Source organism: Botryllus schlosseri, chromosome 14 (assembly GCF_051294905.1).
Source record: "Botryllus schlosseri isolate E-star chromosome 14, Bs_hap1, whole genome shotgun sequence".
NCBI lineage: Eukaryota > Metazoa > Chordata > Ascidiacea > Stolidobranchia > Styelidae > Botryllus > Botryllus schlosseri.
The window spans coordinates 1768237-1787753 of record NC_137249.1 but is presented as its reverse complement, the minus strand read 5'-3'; the positions used below and the strand labels follow the sequence as shown (position 1 = coordinate 1787753).

Genomic DNA, 19517 nt, shown 5'->3' with positions numbered 1-19517 from the left:
GAAACAATACACATTGTTTGCATATTCAATCAAAGCAAACTCACTTTTCCTCTTTTTTCCTCATCTCCATCTCCTTGTCGACCGTTTTCTTGGTCTCTCCGGGTCCGATAATAAATCGCAACCCGTGAATCTCCACAATCCATGGTTCCCTTGGAAGACAATATTGTTTTAATAAATCTTACATTTGTCATTAAAACGCGCTCTCAAGTCTCAGTATATACGGAGAAATCAGAAAAGTTAAGAATGTTTTAACAGCAAGTCAGCATTTTAACTGCAGTAAGTGTGCTACTTCCAATGCAGGATGCAGTCATTTGATGTGTAGTAAATGGTTATGACTACGATACTTGTAATGACTCGACTAATTTTCTTAAAAATTGAAAATGACTCGACTCGAGTCAATTTGTAGATTGAATCGACTTGTTATCAATTCTAATGCATCAGGACCGATATATAATTGATAAATAGGCGCATCTCTCACGTTTGAATGAAGAAGCTAAAAATACATAATGTCACATACTTGATGCTCTTGTAGCTCTTAATTCTGAGGATGACCTTCCCAATGTGTCCAGATTTCAGGACAATACCGGGCAGGTCCAAATCGTCCAACGCATTTTTTCGCAACGGCAAATTTTCCAACTCTACTGCCCCTGTATATTTGAATTCAGGTTCACAATGGGTGAGAATTTACCAGTAGAATGACATAACACATGCTGTGCAGACATTACCCATAATCCTCAGGCTAAAGAGATTGAACTCTAATTTGTTGTGAACTGATTTAATTTCCAAGTTTTCCCAAATTCAGTAATTCTAATTTGTTGTTGCATGTCTTTCTAATATTAAATTTGGGATTCAATTCCCGAGTTTTTGCAAAATCAGCAATTCTAAATCCAATATAATTTGGAAAAAAACTGTGTAGCTTTAATTCTAATTCGAATCTAATTTGTCGAGAATCACAAATTTATTAATTTCAATTCTAATATTATTTGGAAAAATTGTTTGTGGCTCTAGTTCTAATCTAATTTGGTGAGAATTCAAAATTTAATTCAATATCCAAGTTTTTGTGAATTCAGTAATTATAATTTTACTGTAATTTAGAAAAAAATGTATAGCTTTAATTCTAATTCTAATCTAATTCATTGGGAATTCGAAATTTAATGTCATACCCAAGTTTTTGCGAATTCATCAATTCTAATTTTTATATAATTAGGAAGACAAGAAACTGTTTAGCTATAATTCCAATTCGAATCTAATTTGAAAAATCCGGAACTTTTCTAGTTGCAGCCTGCAACTCTGGTACCTTCCCTCACAATCAAGGATCGAACCCACCTTGCAAAAGTCCAATAGACAAATTCTGCGTGTTCAAATTTTCGACGTAACATCCGATGTAGCGATTCAGAATCTGAGCTGCCAATTTCTCCAACATTCTCCAGGCACAATGTCCACTCAAAAGCTTCTATCGTTGGTTTATGTCATATTGCTGACTATGTGAATACGGTTATGAAGTAATTCTGGAAATGTAAGGAAAAGTGTACGAGTAAAAATTCTCATGATTGAAAACATAGCAAATATCTGTACAATTTACGAGGTTTGAAATTGGGGACGGTCTCAAGGCGTATCTGAAAAGTCTCAAGCCAGATTGACAAATCAGCCAAGTCCGCTGCTAAAAAAATCAAAAATCAAAGATGCACCATGTATTTTACACCCAAATGCAGAGAGAATACGTGCCAAAAAAATAAAAAATACACACTGACACTATGGCACAAATTACCCTACTGGACATTAATGACAAAATGTTATTAATCACGCTTCTAAGCAACTTTGACAGAGGCATGCCTAGCAATTCCAATCTATTTACTCGATTATTCAGGAATAATCGATACTGACGTAACATCAATGCAACAGCATATTGTGACACAAATAAAGAATTGTAAATGACAATGTTGCAAACTTGCTATCTCAATACTAACGCAGCAATTTCCATTGTATCACACTCTTGAATTAAAATGGCAAAAAAAGGTATTCAAAGTCAAGTCTTTGCAGTCGTGCTGTAAATGAATCGAAGTCGCTTCCTCAAAGCCGGCTGCAGACCCTCGATAATCTTTTCCACCTGTTCCTTTATGGCGTCGCCCACGTGAATGTACTTGATATGATACAGAAAATCTGCGATTTCGTCCTTAAATCGAATTTCCTTCGAGTTACCGCTGACTTGCTGTAGCATCTCATAAATGACGCAGACCACGTCCAGCATACATCGTGTGCGTTCCTGTTGAAATCTCGGCAACAAAGGAGCGATCAAATGACAGAAGTACAATAACTGCAATTCAGTGGTTACTTTAGGTTTAACCTGCTCTTTTAGTAACTGCGGCACTGACGACAAATGCCCCAGCCCCATTTGATGCCACATTGCGTGCGTCAATGCGAGTAGCCTGGTGCACGGCTGGTCTGAATACGCGTAATGCTGGTCCGAAAATTTCATCAAATGAAACGGGTACGATGTCATTTCTTGCGGTGATGATGTCAAGGCAGGAGATGACATCACGTTTATCAATTGCACGTGCAAGGATTTCCAGTACACTTCAGGTAGAGTCGTCAGAATCAATGCAACCGCATTCATCCAAGACATCATTTCTTTTCTGTCGATTATCGACTGCGTTTTCAGCACTACATCCATTAACGACATCCCTACATTTTCAGGTGCCACCGGTAATGCCATTAATTCGACGCATGTAACGTTCAGAGCATAAGCAGACGCGTTAGGAAATTCGTTAAATCTCCAATCGTGTGGTGGAAACGGAGCAGGACGCTTGTCCAACATGGTATCGACAACTCGTCTCACGAGATAGCAGTAGTAATCATTTCTAGGCTCCCATTCTACATTCTGACGCTGTGTGTAGTCAAGGTATTGCCCAGATAACGCCCAATTCAGCGGTTTCGATTCATTCAACGATCCAACGATGGCAGTGACCAATGCTTTTTTGATATCGTGCAAATCTCTCAACTGCTTTTCATAATAATGCAGAGTGTTGAACACATAAGTTATCGGTTGAGGATGAAATTTGTAAAGTTGTCCCAAATGGGTCAGCAGATTTTTGAAAGAGTTTGTATTGGTGCTCGTCAAATGCAACAACTCCACAGAACGATGTATGACAATATCGAACACAGGCAGTAAACGTAACGGCAGATTTCCAAAGTACACAGGCAGGTACCTGCGCGTTTCATCGGCGTCCGTCTCGTTTGAAATATCGCGGGCGCCTTCGAAAAAGAATTTCTCGGGATACTTGTTGTGATAATTCATGTGCTTCAAATGCCCGTTGTCCATTTTCCAGTGATCGGCAGATTTAGTCTCTTGCACGAAATACACAATTCTCTCACGAAAACCGTCGGGTTTTAGAAGCAAGTACTGGATTATGAACAACGCGATTTGTGCTTCCTCGTCTTCATTACAACCCAAAGCCAGACACAATATCAGCTGGTCCACATAAACCAAATTGTACTTTAAAATCATGTCAAGAATAATCGGCATGAGTTCTTTTGCGTGGCTGCCTCCGTCCAACGAAAATTCGTGGACCAAGAAGGTCGCGAAGATACGAACGTGCGACGATAACTTACGTCGACCTATAGCACACGCGATTTTGTAACAAACAGGTGCCAATTCAAGTCCAGACACCAAGACTTTCCACACTAAACAAAGAAAATACGTAGGGGTTGTATCAGCAATGAAATGATTGATAGCGTCCTGTTCCATGCTTTTATCGACAGGCCTTGACGGTTCATGTCCGATAACATTGACCCATTTACGATACTCATTTTCAACCTCGGTTTTTAAAGTTTCTTTGTCAGTAACATTTACGTTGACGCTCATGTAAAACTCTTGCAAACTCTTTGGAAAAAACTTCAAAGTATGCTGTGCCCACGTGTGAGGCGTAGCCTCCATGATACCTTTCAAGATATCGGTACGCCACGACCCAGATATCACGCCTGTTATGCGGAGAGAACGAGCGATGGTCAACACCAAAACTCTGTTAAATTCTTCGGAATCTTTCGATATAATCTGTCTCGGTTCATTACTGCCCATTATCCTAGTCAGCTGCGCTTTAACATCAGCGTTTAAGAGAGCCATGATCATTCTCAAAGCCGTACTCTCAAGACAAACTTGCAGCTGATTATGATTCATGCTCGGATTCAAGGCTAACTTATGAAGGTTGTTCAACAGTTGAATGCGTTGCTGAGGCTGGATGTGATGTAGCCGATAACTGAACAGTTCCAACAGCATATTCAAAATGGCGAGAGAATTGTTTTGGAGGACTTTGGGAAAAACTTGCAGCAAAAGACCTTTGATACCGTGGGTTTCGGCTTCCATATACACCAACAATCGGCTGTATGTTTCCACGAAAGCAGGAGACGGCGCGATTACGTTTTGATGACTTTTGGATTGTACATGCACAGTTTCCAAGATTTTAATCATGATATGTTGAACAATACTCATTTTAGTGTGTACAGTTAAAGAATCCAACAGCGTCATAGGTAACGGGCTGGTTTTACCATACGCGACACAATTTTCGCCAGGCATCGCAATCGTATCTGAAGCATCCCCATCAATACTGTTCACAAACTGTACCAACGGACCGTTAAATATATCAGTGGTCGTACTGCAAGCGTTACAGATGAGAGAGCTGACGTAGCCATCTTGTGTTGTGTTTTGTTGGTCAAGGCACGCACGCAAGTATTCATAATGCGTCCGTAAAGATACAGGAATGGGGAAGTGACAATATTGGTATCCTTTGGATAAGGATGCATTGGCTCCGACTACAGCGGGATCTTGTTTTTGCTGAAGCTCGCTATGAAACTTTTTGTTCATATGCATCAAAATACAGATCGCGGCATACTGATGCATGCTCAGCGGTTTTGTGATGTCAGGTTGGGGCAAAGGACGTTTTTCAGGGTATAACAAATGCACGAGTTTCACAGTCGGCAGGAAGTCGACGATCGCGTTCTTACCTATGCTGCCGGAAACGTACTGTAACAAAACCCACAGCAAATGCTCCCGTCCTTTTGTGATGTTTCTTTGCGCTAGTTTTTGATGGAGGGATTCTACCATTTTGGGAAACGACACAAATTCGAACACGATGAAATAGATCATTTGACTTGCCAAGTGTTGCCATTGTAGTTTATTCATGGGGTAAATGTCGTCTGTTTCATCAAAATGATCTTGCTCATTGGATTTTTCCATGGTGCTGATGATCAATTCCACTAATTCAGATTCAAGCTGTTTGCAACGTTGCTTTGTCTGCTTTGAGATGCCTAACACGTGAAACACCATGTCTCGTGAGTATGGCTGCGCTAGTATATACCTCAACAATTTAGTTTGGCTTTGGTAAAATGATCGATCGTATGGTAGTTGTATTTTCACAACTGCAGCAAATCTCAAAGTCTCAGGGTCTATTCTCCATGTGCTTGTAGTGGGTGGAGAGAAATGATTGAAAATAGGAAGAAGATCACCTCGTCCGGTAAGCGACACCATAGATGCAATCGCACGGAATCTATCCACAAATTCCGCGACTCTGTTTGATAAACTCCAATGCCCCAAAGACTGATCATCTCCAACATAAAGTCGAACTTCGTTAACAGCCAAATATCCAGGTAGCAGACAAGCTTCAGGATCCAAAATATACTCAACTAGCCCCACAACAGCATCCATTTGATCTTGAAGATTTACCCATGATGAAGTCGGGATAGGCTTGATTTTATTCAAAATCATACGCAGTATATCGCGGCAACCTTTATAATCATTTAAATGAATGAATGATTTCACGATTTCAAATGTTTTACACCAATGAAGTCTTTCCGTGGGTTTTAACAGTTCATTGCCGAGTAAGCATTCAAGGGCTGGTTTAGCCGGGATTATCGACTCTTTTATGCATACTCTGATCACGTCCGCCATAAAATTTATGCGACGTATGTGTTTCTGCTTGTGATAATACGACACCAGCGTGCTGGTGTAACCTTTAATGTAATCATCTTTCCTGGGCAGGTCTTTGATCAAGTCTTGGAAATGGCATAGCGACGTTTTTATGCGCTTTTCGTGGTCTTCCGGCGCGAGACTTATAAGTCCGGTAAATACTTCTACGATGGCGTCAGTATGAAGAACGTTATCGAAGACTTTTTCCAGCTTGGCCTCCATAATTGTCAAGTCTATTATATTGACGATGGCAAACTGATCAGAAGACGGATGTTATAAATAAAGCCCACATCAATTCTTTAACTGAAACCGTATCAATTTGGAAAAGATAGCGAATTCTGTAACAAACCAAAGCAAGACCAATAATTTTTTATAAAGCTTTAGAAAAATCTTGCTTTCATATACGGTACCTATATTTCAGCGAAACCTTGTGATTTGTGACAGTATGATATCAAGCGAAACGAACTTCTATGGTCGTATTCGATGTTTTTATGGCTCCGCTTCGCCGCTACTAAAGATGCAGTCATATGATAGAATGCAGTAAATTTAATCGTAATGTTGTACAATCATTTTTTAATCAATCCATCTATATCCAAAAGTCAATATACATGTAAACTGAACTCATATATCACCACATTCATTGAAGTTTCAGGCAGGGGCTGCACAAAGGGTTCATTCACAGTTCATTCTCTTCACTGATCGCATTTTTCAGTCTGCTATTCCTGTTCAACACTATGTGAGCGAAATCACATTCATCGATAGTATAAGATCGATATTATACCTGATTATCGCCAATATATCAACATTTAGAATTATTCATTTCATTTCATTACGTTGAGCCTTTGCAAGGATTAATGATGCGTGCAAAATCCGGCTTGAGATAAAAAATAAAAATAAAGCACGTGCTGCATCTTGAGTCCAGCGCGATGCTCTTGGGACTTGGTTTTGTTGTCTCTGTTTCTTCGTTCATCGATCCGCAATGTTACGAAATGTAATGCGTGTAATGGGAATTTTAGAAATCTTTGTTTGTCATATCCGTGATCAATATCTCTAATAGACCGTGAGATTACAGTATTATTTTCATGTCACAGATCCAGATATAATAGCTTATGTAGCAAAGCAACTGTCTATCTCCGATTACATCAGTCCATGGCAATATAATTTCATTCCGCTCATTTCTTCTAAGGCACCGACCGGTGTTTGCATCTCATAAAATGCCGAAAGTTAGTCAAGGGAACAACTGCTCTCATATGTGAAAGTTTATTATTGTTTTTAATTCACAGAAAGGAAGCAAGAGGAACTCTGATGGTTCCAATGAAAACAGCAAGAAAAAGGTATTTGGTTATTTTTTATTGTCTGAACTTGTTTAAAATCATTTGATTCATGTGTTTCCGAAGGTAAAAGCTAACAACAAGAAAGATCCTGAACTGGTAATGCTTGAACTCATACAAATCTTTGACAACTAGATAATTTTAGTGGTCTAATTAGAGGGAAATGCTGGTGATATAATTGTAATCTAATTTGTGAAATGTTTCTATGCTCACATTTTGATTCTAATGACTCTAATTTCTGGTTTTCCTCATCAAAATGCCACAGGACAACTGTGTAGTGCTGAACAAGCCAAGCTTGAGGAACTAAAGTCTTTTTTTTCTTGTTCAGAATTATATTATATTTCCAAGGTCGTGAATTCTATACTTCGAATTTGAAAAATCTCTGCTATAAATTGTTGGGGTGAGGAAGACACACAATTTTGTCCATTCAGAAAGAAGCTGGCGATTCCAATGCTGAAGTTGTAAAAACGTACCCCGTGAAAGAATATACCTCTGACGGAAGAAAATTCAATTTGAAAATCGTGTCTTGGAATGTGGCCGGACTTCGCGCCTGCGTCAAAAAGTCTGGGCATGAATGGATGTTCGAGTCCGATGCCGACATTATTTGTTTACAGGTAACTACAACCCAGAGTGGAATTGGTGGCAAATGTCACGCCCAACTTTCCATTTAATTCCATAATTATTCTATGGAAGAAACCCTTATGTCACGCGCAACTTATTGCCATACACAACCAGTGATTCCAGTCTGGACTACAACGGCCCTGTGGATATAAAGCTGTATCAGCTGTACCAGCTGTATCAGCTGTATCAGCTGTATCACTCTGTGGATATAAAGCTGTATCAGCTGTATCACCCTGTGGATATAAAGCTGTATCAGCTGTATCACCCTGTGGATATAAAGCTGTATCAGCTGTATCACCCTGTGGATATAAAGCTGTATCAGCTGTATCACCCTGTGGATATAAAGCTGTATCAGCTATCAGCTGTAACACGGCTCTATCAGCTGTATCACTCTACCTGTATGGAATCTGTGTCTTGTGTTCAAACAATTCTTGATTTTTTATTATTATTTTTTAAATTACTTTTAACTTTGAGAATCATCGCTGCTCCCATATTATAGACCAGGGGTTCTCAACCTGGGGAGCGCGATTTGCCTCCAATGCAGGCGTGTTTCTCTCTATATAGACCCAATTTCATATTTTTTATTCTCTCATCAACATTCATAACCGACTATACCACCAAACAATCTGTTGGGGTTGCTAGCATCCAAGTTGGATTTTGTGATATGACGATAAGGGGGGCGCGAATGACGATAAGGGGGGCGCGAAATTTTTCACTATCAAAAAGGGGGGCGTGTCAAAAAAAGGTTGTGAACCACTGTTATAGACAAGCCGTACCGAGATTCACCCAGGTATCACTCTGCAATTAGTATCAGGTCTATACTATGTCTGGGATGCGCGAAATAGTCTAGTAGGCTCTCACACATTTAGTGAGTCAGCTCTACTCGCCTACACGCGCAAAGAAAGAGAAATTTCTATATTTCATGATTGAGTCGGTCAATATATGATCGGGAATTGCATATAGATTGCTATCAATTTTTATAACGTCTCCCTGCTCACGTAATCTAATTTAGGCTACCGGCTGCTGGTAGAGCAAAGTGAGGTGTGCTTGAAAAGGTAGAAGCCCTAGATTAATAATTAATTGAACATCTCCGGGTGTGTATACCCGTTGGCAGGAACGAAACAGCACTTCGTCAGGCTCCTTTTAAACCTGGTATCTTGGGCTCTTATACGGTGATAACACGTCCCGCATCACGCTGTTCGCTTTATGGCCACGAAATCATTGTTGTAATGTTTAGTAAGCCAGCGTGAAGCGCAAAAATTTTCAATAATTCATGATAAAATCGGCCTATAAGATCGAGATACAGCTGTGATACAGCTGATACAGCTTTATATCCACAGGGTGATGCAGCTTTATAACCACAGAGTGATACAGCTGATACAGCTTTATATCCACAGGGTGATACAGCTGATACAGCTTTATATCCACAGGGTGATACAGCTGATACAGCTTTATATCCACAGAGTGATACAGCTGATACAGCTGGTACAGCTGATACAGCTTTATATCCACAGGGCCGACTACAACATACTATCTATGTATGTAAAACAACCTGAATTTTTTGCAAGTTACTCAATATCAATGGTGCATCTTAATAAACTTTTACTAGTTAAGTTTTGAACAATAGGAGTGTTCAAAAATAACTTTTTGTTTAATTTAAATGATGCACACCGATTTAGTCTCCAGTACAACCTATGGAAGCATTGCTATCAAAGAAAAAGGGTTTGAATTTATTCAAAATGAATATAATTTTTTTCAAATTTCATTGGCAAAAAACGATGGATAGCAGATATGGCTCGATTCCAAAAGTAGAAGATAAATTATTGATGTTCAAATTATAGTATTTACGGTGGGTAGATCTGTAATAAATTGTAAAAAATCTGCCACTGTAAATACTATTTTTATCAAATCCGAAATTTTGTGGTCCGATAACTTCGCTTCTACTGGTTGGGATTGGCCAAATTTGTTGGGCATTGTATTTTCAGACAACTCCAGGATTTCTTATAGGGTAGCTTGTAAAAATTTGAAATTTGTTTAGTTTTATTAGACAAATCCAAAACTTTTTTGTTATGTAGCAATGCTTCTATAGGTTGGAATTGAGCCAAAATTGGCGTAAATATCGAGTAGCCTGTAAAATTGAAAAAAAAAGAAAATATTGTTGAACCGCCCGCGCCCTACTGAGTCTGAGTATATGTGTGATCCGACTTTTCGGAAAATGTCAATTTGTAATGGAATATTGCACCGTCTAGTTTACTTTCAATCTGACTCTCTGATCTCAGGAAATCAAGTGTGATGCAAAAAATGCACCGGTCGAGATCAAAGACCGCACCGATTACAGCGTTCACTGGAATCCCGGAGAAAAAGCGGGACACAACGGTGTTTGTCTGCTCTCGAAAACAGAGCCGCTAAGTGTGAAATTTGGCATTCCGGGTAGGTGTTGTGGCTGCTTGAATTCATGCGGCAATGCTCTGAACTTTTTTGTAGAAATAAACCAGACATTTCACTATCCCGTAGTCACTTTTGCTTGGTACCTTACTGCTGTAAATGTCACTCCATTAATTATGCCAGTTGGTGAGGCAATGGTGAATCAGCCTCTATGAAGCAGCTTTGGGCAACTAGATAGTCTAGTTTTCTACAGTAATTAGAATCTTTAGAGCGAAATGCCGTCAATGTAATTTGCGAAATGTAATCTAAGTCCTGGTTTTCCTGAAAATGCCACAGGAGAACTTTATGGCGCGAGACGAACCAAAGCTTGGTGTACAGACATTTGCCATTCTTATGAGAATGTGCTCTAATTTGATACGACCGACGAGATAGCGTAATGGTGAAGCGTCCGGCTTCTTGATCGGTATGTCGTGGGTTCGATCCCCGGCCGGGTCAGACCAAAGACCTGATTAGTAACACTGGTATCCATGACTTCCCTGCTTGGCGCTCATGCATTACTGGGATAGCATGGAGGGGTGGTGCATGACTTAGAAAGCCGTAAAGGCTATATCTGCGCTTCCTTGTCCAGCGGCATATGCACATCATGCACTCATGGTATGCATATGCGCAGATCATGTGTATGTGTATCATGGGTCGGTGTATATGCCGCAAAAACATCAAGGACAAAAATAAACTACGTCCTCTCCTTTCCGAACTGAACTCGATTTTTGTTGTATTGTTTTGTAATTCGTAATGTCATTCAATTTCCAAGTTTTTGCGAATTCAGTAGGCTAATTCTAAATGTAGTCTAATTTGGAAAGGCTGAATATTTTCAACTTGTCAAAGTCTACTATGAAGGAACCTCGTGTCATATTATAGACTGTACAACTTTACAAACAATCTATTCAGTTCTTTATTTTTCCAGAGAAACCAGAACACAGCGCCGAAGGTCGAACGATCACTGCCGAGTACGATAAATTTTATCTGGTCACTTGCTACGTACCAAACTCTGGCCGCGGACTCGTGCGGTTGGAATACCGTAAAACGTGGGACGAAGACTTCCGCGCTTACTTGAAAAGTCTTGACGGTATGCTAGCTTTTCGAGGTGTATGGGGGGGGGGTGGGGGAACTTGAGTAGGTGGGGAAATTTGAGTACATTTGACTAAAACTTCCGCTGGTCCAACATTTCTGCTTCAAATTTGTCAGTTCTGCCTTCATTCAGTAGCTCACTATGCAAGCTATAGATAAGACTAATAACCAATTTCCTTGCAGGAAAATTATAGCTTACACATGCAATTGAAAATTTGTGACGCATTTTTTCATTTTTAACCCTGTTTTTCAAGTTCTTCACAGGTGACATAAAAATGGTTGTTGCAAAACGATATACCACTCAAGTAGTGATAGTTGATCATGCTACAGGGTATAGCTATGGATATTGTCAATGGTGGTGTGAGTAAGTTTTAATTTACAAAATAATTTTTTGGGGTATTTTGGTTATAGTATGCCATAAGTGGCGGGTAAATTGAGTATACCATTGAATGCGGAATTTCTCTGTCCCACGATTATCAGAGGGGTTGCAAATACTCAATTGAATCTTGTTATGCAGGTTTTGTTGAATATTAGAGAATACAATTGTTGAAACAGTCAAAAGATATGCCCAGGAATTATAAGAAAAAGCGAACTCATATTACATATAAATGCTCTGAAATTTGCCGAGATAACGGCATAATCTTATTTTGTCTTCCACCTCATTCATCGCATGCTCTGCAGCCAATGGACGTCAGGGTTTTCAGGCCTTTGAAAATAGCCTGGAAGAATATTCTGAAAAACTGGGCCCGAGAAACACGAATGCAATCGGTATCAAAAGCCATATTTCCGACCCTACTGAAAAAATTGATGACTGAATTACAATCTAACTGGGCTGTGGGGGGGGGGGGGGGGTTTAAAGCAAGTGGACTTTACCCAGTCAATGCTGACATAGTAAAAAACAAGGCAGTTGATCGTGTTCAGCACGAAATTGTCGAAGGAAGCGATGTGGTGAAAAATTTGACACAGGCTATTACGAGAGTAGTGTCACCAGCAATTTCAAAAGTAACAAGAACTGCTTTAGTTTATCACAATGCGAAACGGAGACGTGTTCAGGCCAAAACTGGTGAGGTGCTGACATCGGAAGAGAGCATGGCCAGACTTCAAGAGGAGGAGACAGTAAGAAAGCTTAAGCGCAGAGGTGGAAAAACCAATAAAGTTGAGGCCAGTCATGTTGACGAGGAGGAAGAAGCCACACAATCTACAAGCAGTTCCGAGACAGACTTGAGAGGAGTAGAGGACTTGGTGGGAGTAGAGAAGGTTAGGAAAGAGGAGATCAAAGAGTTAGACTGGCTTGTTATTCAATATGGACAGAGAAAGTTTCTGGGTCAAGTAGAAAATGTGATGGGTGGAAACACTGGAGATTAATTTTGTTAGGTACGAACAGAGCCGGCAACCAACAGGATGTATATTTTCCTATCCCTGCAACATTGATATGGAGAACATTTCATTCAATGAAGTAATTGGAAAAGTCAGAGCACCAATTCCAGGAAGAAGAGGGGTTCTCATATTTGATTTAAATGCAAACAGTTGGTAAAACATCACCATTGAATTATTTCGTTCTGCGGTTCGTTCTGAAAAAGCTTCTCTTAAACCAACCGTAGCAGATTTTGTTCCAGTTTCTTTTTTAAAAACTTGTTAATATACTCAATTTTCCCATACAATGACTCATTTGGGTATAGCATGGGGATAAGGCTTACTTCTAGTGCTATTTGGACAGTATACTCAATTTTCCTACAAAATTGGGGTAAATTGAGTATACTAATTTCGAAAAAAAAATTGCGATATTTTTCTACTCTTAGCTGATTGAATCCTCAAACTATTTGCAATCAAAAATTCAACCATACAATGTAACAAGTATCAACCAACAACCTTTTTATTGGACAGTTTATGAATATGACAGCTGCTCCAACTTGAAAATATACTCAAACTCCCCCACCCCCCTATACGAATTTTCTCATTTTAACTGATCAGAGTTTTTAGATAGTCAACGATGACCCAGATGTTTCTTGATACTCTGTGTCAAGTTCAATATTTGATAATTCGATATTACGTACCAAGATGTAATTTCTCCAGAGGTGGTCTGTAATGAAGTACATTTACATCTACTTCCAATTGCCTACTAGCATGACTTCATCTAATGGTTGTTTTCTACTTGTTTTTTTGCCAAAACTAGACCAAAAATACTTACTATTTACTCTACTTACCATGATTTTAGGCTGCTTTTATTTTACAGTTTTGAGTACTCTCTTTTTCTGCTTCGAAAATCAGTATTTGTAATTGAGTAGGAACTCACGTTACTTCCATTTCTAAAAAACCAATGATGACCACCTTGATCACCTCTGATTCTTTTGATACGCAATGTTTCCGATTTACCACTTGTTGCCGATGGTTACCCCTGACAGACAAGTGTCAGCCGAAAATATTCGGGTTCATTTCAGGATGAGACTTTTATTAAATTATATATATTGAAGTTTTGTACCTCCGATAAGCTCTTCGAATAACTCTTCATTTTCTCTACATTCAGAAAAAAAGCCTGTGATTTTGTGCGGCGATCTGAACGTCGCTCACGAAGAAATAGACTTGAAAAATCCCAAGACAAACAAAAAAACGGCGGGATTCACGCTGCAAGAACGAGACGAATTCAAAGCGCTTTTGAAGCAGGATTTGATCGACACTTTTCGGAAACTCTATCCGGACCGAGAAGGCGCGTATTCTTTCTGGACTTACATGGGCGGGGCGAGAGCGAAGAACGTAGGCTGGAGATTGGATTATTTCGTGATGTCGCAGAGACTGGAAAAGGATCTTTGCGACTCTGTGATCAACGCGGATGTCATGGGTAGCGATCACTGTCCTGTGACTTTGTTGGCCGCGTTGGAGTGACTTGTCACATCACATTTATGGAACCTTGTGTACCTGTATTGTGTAGCACTGCGTTTTACACATGTTCGTTGCAGTTTTAGTACCGCTTGCCATATTTCTGTGATATACAATGAAAACTTTTGATAGCATGTTCATGTTCACATATTGGCTATGGGCATAGGGCCAAATTGTTAGGATATGTCTTGTTGAAATTTCGATTGAAATTTACAGCCTAGAGACGAGGTGCTTGGATTCACACATTCTTGATGCATCTTGCCATATTTCTGTGATCTACAACATGATGACTTTTTAAAGGGGTGGTCACATTGGCTATCGGCGTGATTTCAGAATTACTCTACAGCGAAGACTTTTTTGAGAAGTGGGCTCACTTTGACTACGGGAATGATTTCCCAAATTGTTCAGAGGGTGTTTTACACCACGTTTTTGGTGCAATTCTAGAATTACCTTGGCTATGGGCATGATGTCCCATCAGATTGCTCGAACGAAATGTGTATTTTGAGCATTCGCTGCCATATTTATGTGATTTACAGCTAAGACTTTTAGAATGTGTTCACATCAACTATGGAATGATTCCGCATAAAATGGTTCTGCGTTTTACACAATTTTTGATGTCGTAGCATTGTTTTCCGTGTTTATGTGATAGACAATCAAAATTTTTGGCTACTTCTGTGACGTCAAATTGTTTGAAACTGTTATTAAAATTTCACTCTTATTGTTGAGTATTTCCGTTTGATTTTATAGTCTGCGGTTGAGGTGCTTGGTCTTTCCAAGTAGATATGGGCAGAGGTGGTCAGTAACGAAGTACTTCTACTTTTTCAAAGTACTCAAGTAGTTTTCCTCTACTTCTGGTACTTACTCAAGTAGATCTGATTTTTGCTACTTCTACTTCATAATATTTTGAGATCTACTTATCGCTATTTTCAGTTTGTCAAGTAGAAGTAGTTCAATCTTCCAATCAGAAAGATAGCCTGAGGAATTTCGGGGCTGTTTTCACGGAGTATCAACATTTAATTTCCATAAAAGTTGAGTAAAGTCCAGAATTTCCGTCGCGCGCATTGGATACGGCGTTACCAGGATGATTTCAGGATAGTGTCGATGAATATAATTTAGGTAGCGGGTTGGCGTGATTCCGTTCACACAGGGATATCTAGAACTAGGGGATATCTAGAACTAGATATCCCTGAGTTCACACCACATTGTCGCCCGTATATGAAATAATTCATCGCAGTATGTATGGCTCAGAACGTTTGAAACTGATGTTTCGCAATCTAGCATTTACTTTTCATATCGTAATCTAGCATGTCCATGGGGCGTCCTAACCTGGAAAAGTGGACTCTGACATTTTTTGTTAGTATTGAGCTGTTTCAGCATACCACCTTTGAAACTTTCTGCACTAAAAGCATGAAAAACGTGTTCCACTTTTAGAACTAGTATTTATGTTTCATTTTCAATTCCCAGTATCATATACTTTGAGTTAAAATCAATATCAGTTCTTTTGTTTTGATAACATACATGTTGAAGTATAAAAGCAAGTGTAGTAACGCCTTTAATTTCCGGAAATAAAGCTACACAATATGGCATTTTTACGGTCCACAATATTTTTTATTAACGTTTACCAATCGCGCAAAGTGTTTACACCGTATCCTATACAACTTCTCCGTATTGCTCTTCGACTAAACTACAGGCCTTATATTATGGGGAAGGCGCCATACCATGCTATTTTCTAAAACGTGCTGTTCGAGAAAACAGGATAAGTATCGCATTTCCATGTCAATACTATCATTTTCATCCCATGATGTGGACGAATGCTTATGCTATCGAAAATTGGACACCTGTTGGTATGCATCAATATGAATCAAGCTCGTCACCTTTCGCATAGCTCAATTTGCACCTTTATACAATCCATGTGAACAAATTAAGATCGTTTTCACAACTACTTACTTACTTGAGTACTTTTAAAGTCAGTCAATTCTACTTCAAGTAGTTTTAGGTTGTTTATGGAAGTACTTCTACTCTTACTTGACTAGATTTTTTTCGTCACTACTTCTACTTCTACCTGAGTAGCTTTCTTGACTACTTTGACCACCTCTGACCGTTGGTTATAATGGAGGCTGCGGGCAAAATCCAGAACCGCTATCAATCTAACGCAATTTTCACTGCAAAAAATGTAATACAGCTTAATTCTCAATGACCGTTGTTTAAAAGTCCCTACAACTGGTACCAGATATTACATTATAATTCGAGCTATACCAACAGTAGTTTTATAGAAAAAAGCTCAAAAGACCCTCGAGTTACAAATCTATCATGAAAAAATGAAGCAGCGTACCGGATCTACTTTTATTTGTCAAATAAATGTCGAGAGAAAATTAGTTCAAAGCAACAAGGAATTGTGGAAAAGCGCAGAAAATATACGAATCTACCAAGTACAAAAAACATCCTTGGGATTTAGGAAAAACAATTGTCTGCAACGCGCCAGGAGTCGCCGCAAAAAACACGTACCGTACCGTTCACTGCTGAAAATGAGAAAAAAAACTCCAGATCGCATCAAAATTACAGATATGGCAAAAGAACTTTAACGACGGCGGAGTGAGGGGGTTACAGAAATAGCGGATTGTACAAAAATGAGTTGTTAATCGGGGGGGGGGGGTCACACTGACGATCAAACACAGGCTAGTGATACGCGTGAAGTGCCTCTGGTTATATAGCAGTAACATATCAACAAGTAAAATTATTCTTTGGACGTGCATGTAAATCATACAAGAATACAAATCGTAACTAGAGCCCGATTATTATCGAATCTACGTCACACTCTGATAGAGATATCGGCCATTACAAGACAAAAATGTCAGCAATTTTCGTGTCACCGCAACAATGTTAGACTGGGAATATTAATCCATTTCTCATAGCTTACCACTGTCCAGATGCAAGCTTACTACTTTATTTCATGTCCAGTAGGGTTGTTCAAAAACAACTTGGTTATACTGATTCCGGGGATTCACTGATTACATTGCCCAGTTTTTTTTAATAATAAATCAATAATGCTTGACAATTACAGTACCATGCACCAAAGAAGCCACCTCAACATGATACTTAAGAAAAATGGGTTTGATTCATATCATAACGCTGATTTAATAATTGAGCAGATGGTAGCATCGATAGTAACTATTGATTTCATAAGCACCGTGTAACAATGTAAGACTCGTGATGTGATTATTTCTAGCCATTATCAAGGATAAACAAATGATTGTCAAACAGAAATCCACACACACGAGAGCAAACCACACTAAATTTCATCAACAATATCGTTCCTTCAGACCAATGTACGTTCGTTGGAAGATTGTCTGGTTCAGCAGATTTTCTTAGCTGGCCGAGTGTCTGGCAACAAAATCTTTTGAGTTGAGCTAGGATAGAGGTATCAGCGTGTTTGGCTGTTCCCGGTTCAGTTCCGTGGTTATTAAACCGGCGCCCTGTTAGAAGTTAATATTTACGACGCGCCAGGGTTGTCTTAGCGTCACGGATTGTCGATGGAGCTGTATATCAAAGTGTAGGCTTGCTGTAGTCTTTGAATAACCAATTGCGTGACGCTGGAATCGATGGAGAGCGTTTCTTGAATCTGCAATGGAGATTGCGCTCGTCAGAGACGGTCAAATTTGTAAGAATCGGTTGTTTTGAATTGTTTCGCAACTTTAGCGACAGCCACACATGTTAGCTCAGAAATACAAAGTTAGTTCCAGAATATCTACCAGGGTTGTAATGACTGTTCAGTTTTTAGTTCAATCCGGTTCGACCCACTTTTACAACTCTGCTTTAGTGATATAAACGATTGCATTCATGTTATAGTAATTTTCCTCAGTCTTAACAGATTCTGGCCGTATTGTCCAAGTATCAGGACTGATAGACGAAATACCAATTATCTGATGACTTTACCCTACAATGAAATGTCTGACTTGACCTTCCTAGTCTCGAGTCATATGACTTGGTTCAAGTCATGCACAATGACTCGACTACAAGTCGAGTCAATACATAAATTGACGAGTCGAGTCATTTTGCAGTTGAAATAATGACTCAAGTCAAGTCGAGTCATCAAAAAGTTAATCTAGCAATAAGAATAAGAACTTACCTCTTCGTAATACTTATTCACATAACCCCACAGCTCATTGTGGGCCGCGTGTACATCAAATTCCAAATCGTGACACTGAAAGAAAATTACGCGTCTTCAAATCAACTTCCATATTAAATGTCACATTACTATTTACCCGCGATATCTCCGTCATGTGTGCGGACATGTCCTGATCGCTGATAGTTGGCAACTGACGGATGTCTGAGTAATATTTTTGAACTAAATTCTTGTAGGTGGGAATCTCCTTTGCATAAAGTTGCTTGTTGATCGGGGAATCCTGGAATGTGAAAATGCAAGCTTCAACGCAGGGTTGCAACTGAGTCACAAGGTTGCACGCCAGCTTTGATAATATGGGGAAAGGTGTTGTTTTGGGGGGCATCATAAATTATCAGAACGAAAACACAAGCTTCAATAATGCGGAAAATGTTGATCATTGAATAATACAATTTTATAGGGTTGCCATACTTTGAGAATCTGAAACGAGAACTATTTTCCAAAATTTGGAGTGAAATTCGGAAAACATGGTACATTTTTCCGGAGTTTGTGTTCGGTTGACTAAATAAAAAAGGGTCATCTGTCCGGGGTTACTCAAAAAAGAGGACGTATGCCAACTCAACTATATTATTGAAATAAAACTACCAGCGTCAATAAAGGGGAAAAATACTGATTATTTGAGAATTCTCAATTGTCAAAATGAAAATGCAGGCTTCGATAACGGGGAAGAATGTCGTTTATTGGAAAATCCAAATATCCAAATATCCGAAAATACAAGCTTCAATATTGGGGAAAATATTGTTTATTGGGAAATTACGCTATTAAAACAAACATACCGGCATAGATTATGTGGAAAAATGAAGTTTGACTGCGAGTTACCTTAGTCGGCTGATGCTCCTGCACCGAGCACGCGTCGATGAAAGTTTGCGAAATCACCGCCATAGACGACGCGACACTTTCCGGTTTATCGATATCGAAAACAGATTCCGGGCTTTTTAGTATTGTCACCCAAAATCGGCCGAGCACGCTGTGAATGAAAAAAATTCACTTGAAGCACTGACTATGGGACAGAAATTTAGCAGCCGAAAGTCCAGATTTG

At 39.3% G+C, this 19517-nt stretch overlaps 4 protein-coding genes across 6 annotated transcripts in view; 1 reads left to right on the top strand and 3 right to left on the bottom strand.

Moving 5' to 3' along the window:
• The window catches only part of LOC145455724 (intermembrane lipid transfer protein VPS13D-like), a 69682-nt gene extending 68215 nt beyond the window's left edge, over window positions 1-1467 (bottom strand). For both annotated transcript variants that reach the window (XM_080333699.1, XM_080333700.1), the window contains exons 1-3: window positions 1327-1467; window positions 518-647; window positions 45-149 (exon numbers count right to left, since the gene is read on the bottom strand). In XM_080333699.1, coding sequence (XP_080189825.1) covers window positions 45-149; window positions 518-647; window positions 1327-1423 — 332 coding nt within the window. In that variant the 5' untranslated portion in view covers window positions 1424-1467. The remainder of the gene's footprint in view (window positions 1-44; window positions 150-517; window positions 648-1326) is intronic.
• Window positions 1468-1506: 39 nt separating this feature from the next.
• Window positions 1507-6388, bottom strand: LOC145455727 (mediator of RNA polymerase II transcription subunit 23-like). The gene has a single exon (XM_080333706.1). It carries the CDS (start codon window positions 6179-6181, stop codon window positions 2027-2029), a length of 4155 nt encoding a protein of 1384 aa, XP_080189832.1. The 5' UTR covers window positions 6182-6388; the 3' UTR covers window positions 1507-2026.
• Window positions 6389-6973: 585 nt separating this feature from the next.
• Window positions 6974-14432, top strand: LOC145456406 (exodeoxyribonuclease-like). Its single transcript, XM_080334522.1, has 7 exons — window positions 6974-7182; window positions 7243-7293; window positions 7357-7389; window positions 7722-7904; window positions 10191-10341; window positions 11261-11422; window positions 13949-14432. Exons 1-7 carry the CDS (start codon window positions 7174-7176, stop codon window positions 14302-14304), a joined length of 945 nt encoding a protein of 314 aa, XP_080190648.1. The 5' UTR covers window positions 6974-7173; the 3' UTR covers window positions 14305-14432.
• Window positions 14433-16627: 2195 nt separating this feature from the next.
• LOC145456405 (plexin-B2-like) overlaps window positions 16628-19517 on the bottom strand; it is a 42087-nt gene continuing 39197 nt past the window's right edge. For both annotated transcript variants that reach the window (XM_080334520.1, XM_080334521.1), the window contains 4 exons: window positions 19298-19445; window positions 18561-18701; window positions 18425-18499; window positions 16628-17917 (listed from right to left, as the gene is read on the bottom strand). In XM_080334520.1, the coding sequence (XP_080190646.1) occupies window positions 17816-17917; window positions 18425-18499; window positions 18561-18701; window positions 19298-19445 (466 nt within the window). In that variant the 3' untranslated portion in view covers window positions 16628-17815. The remainder of the gene's footprint in view (window positions 17918-18424; window positions 18500-18560; window positions 18702-19297; window positions 19446-19517) is intronic.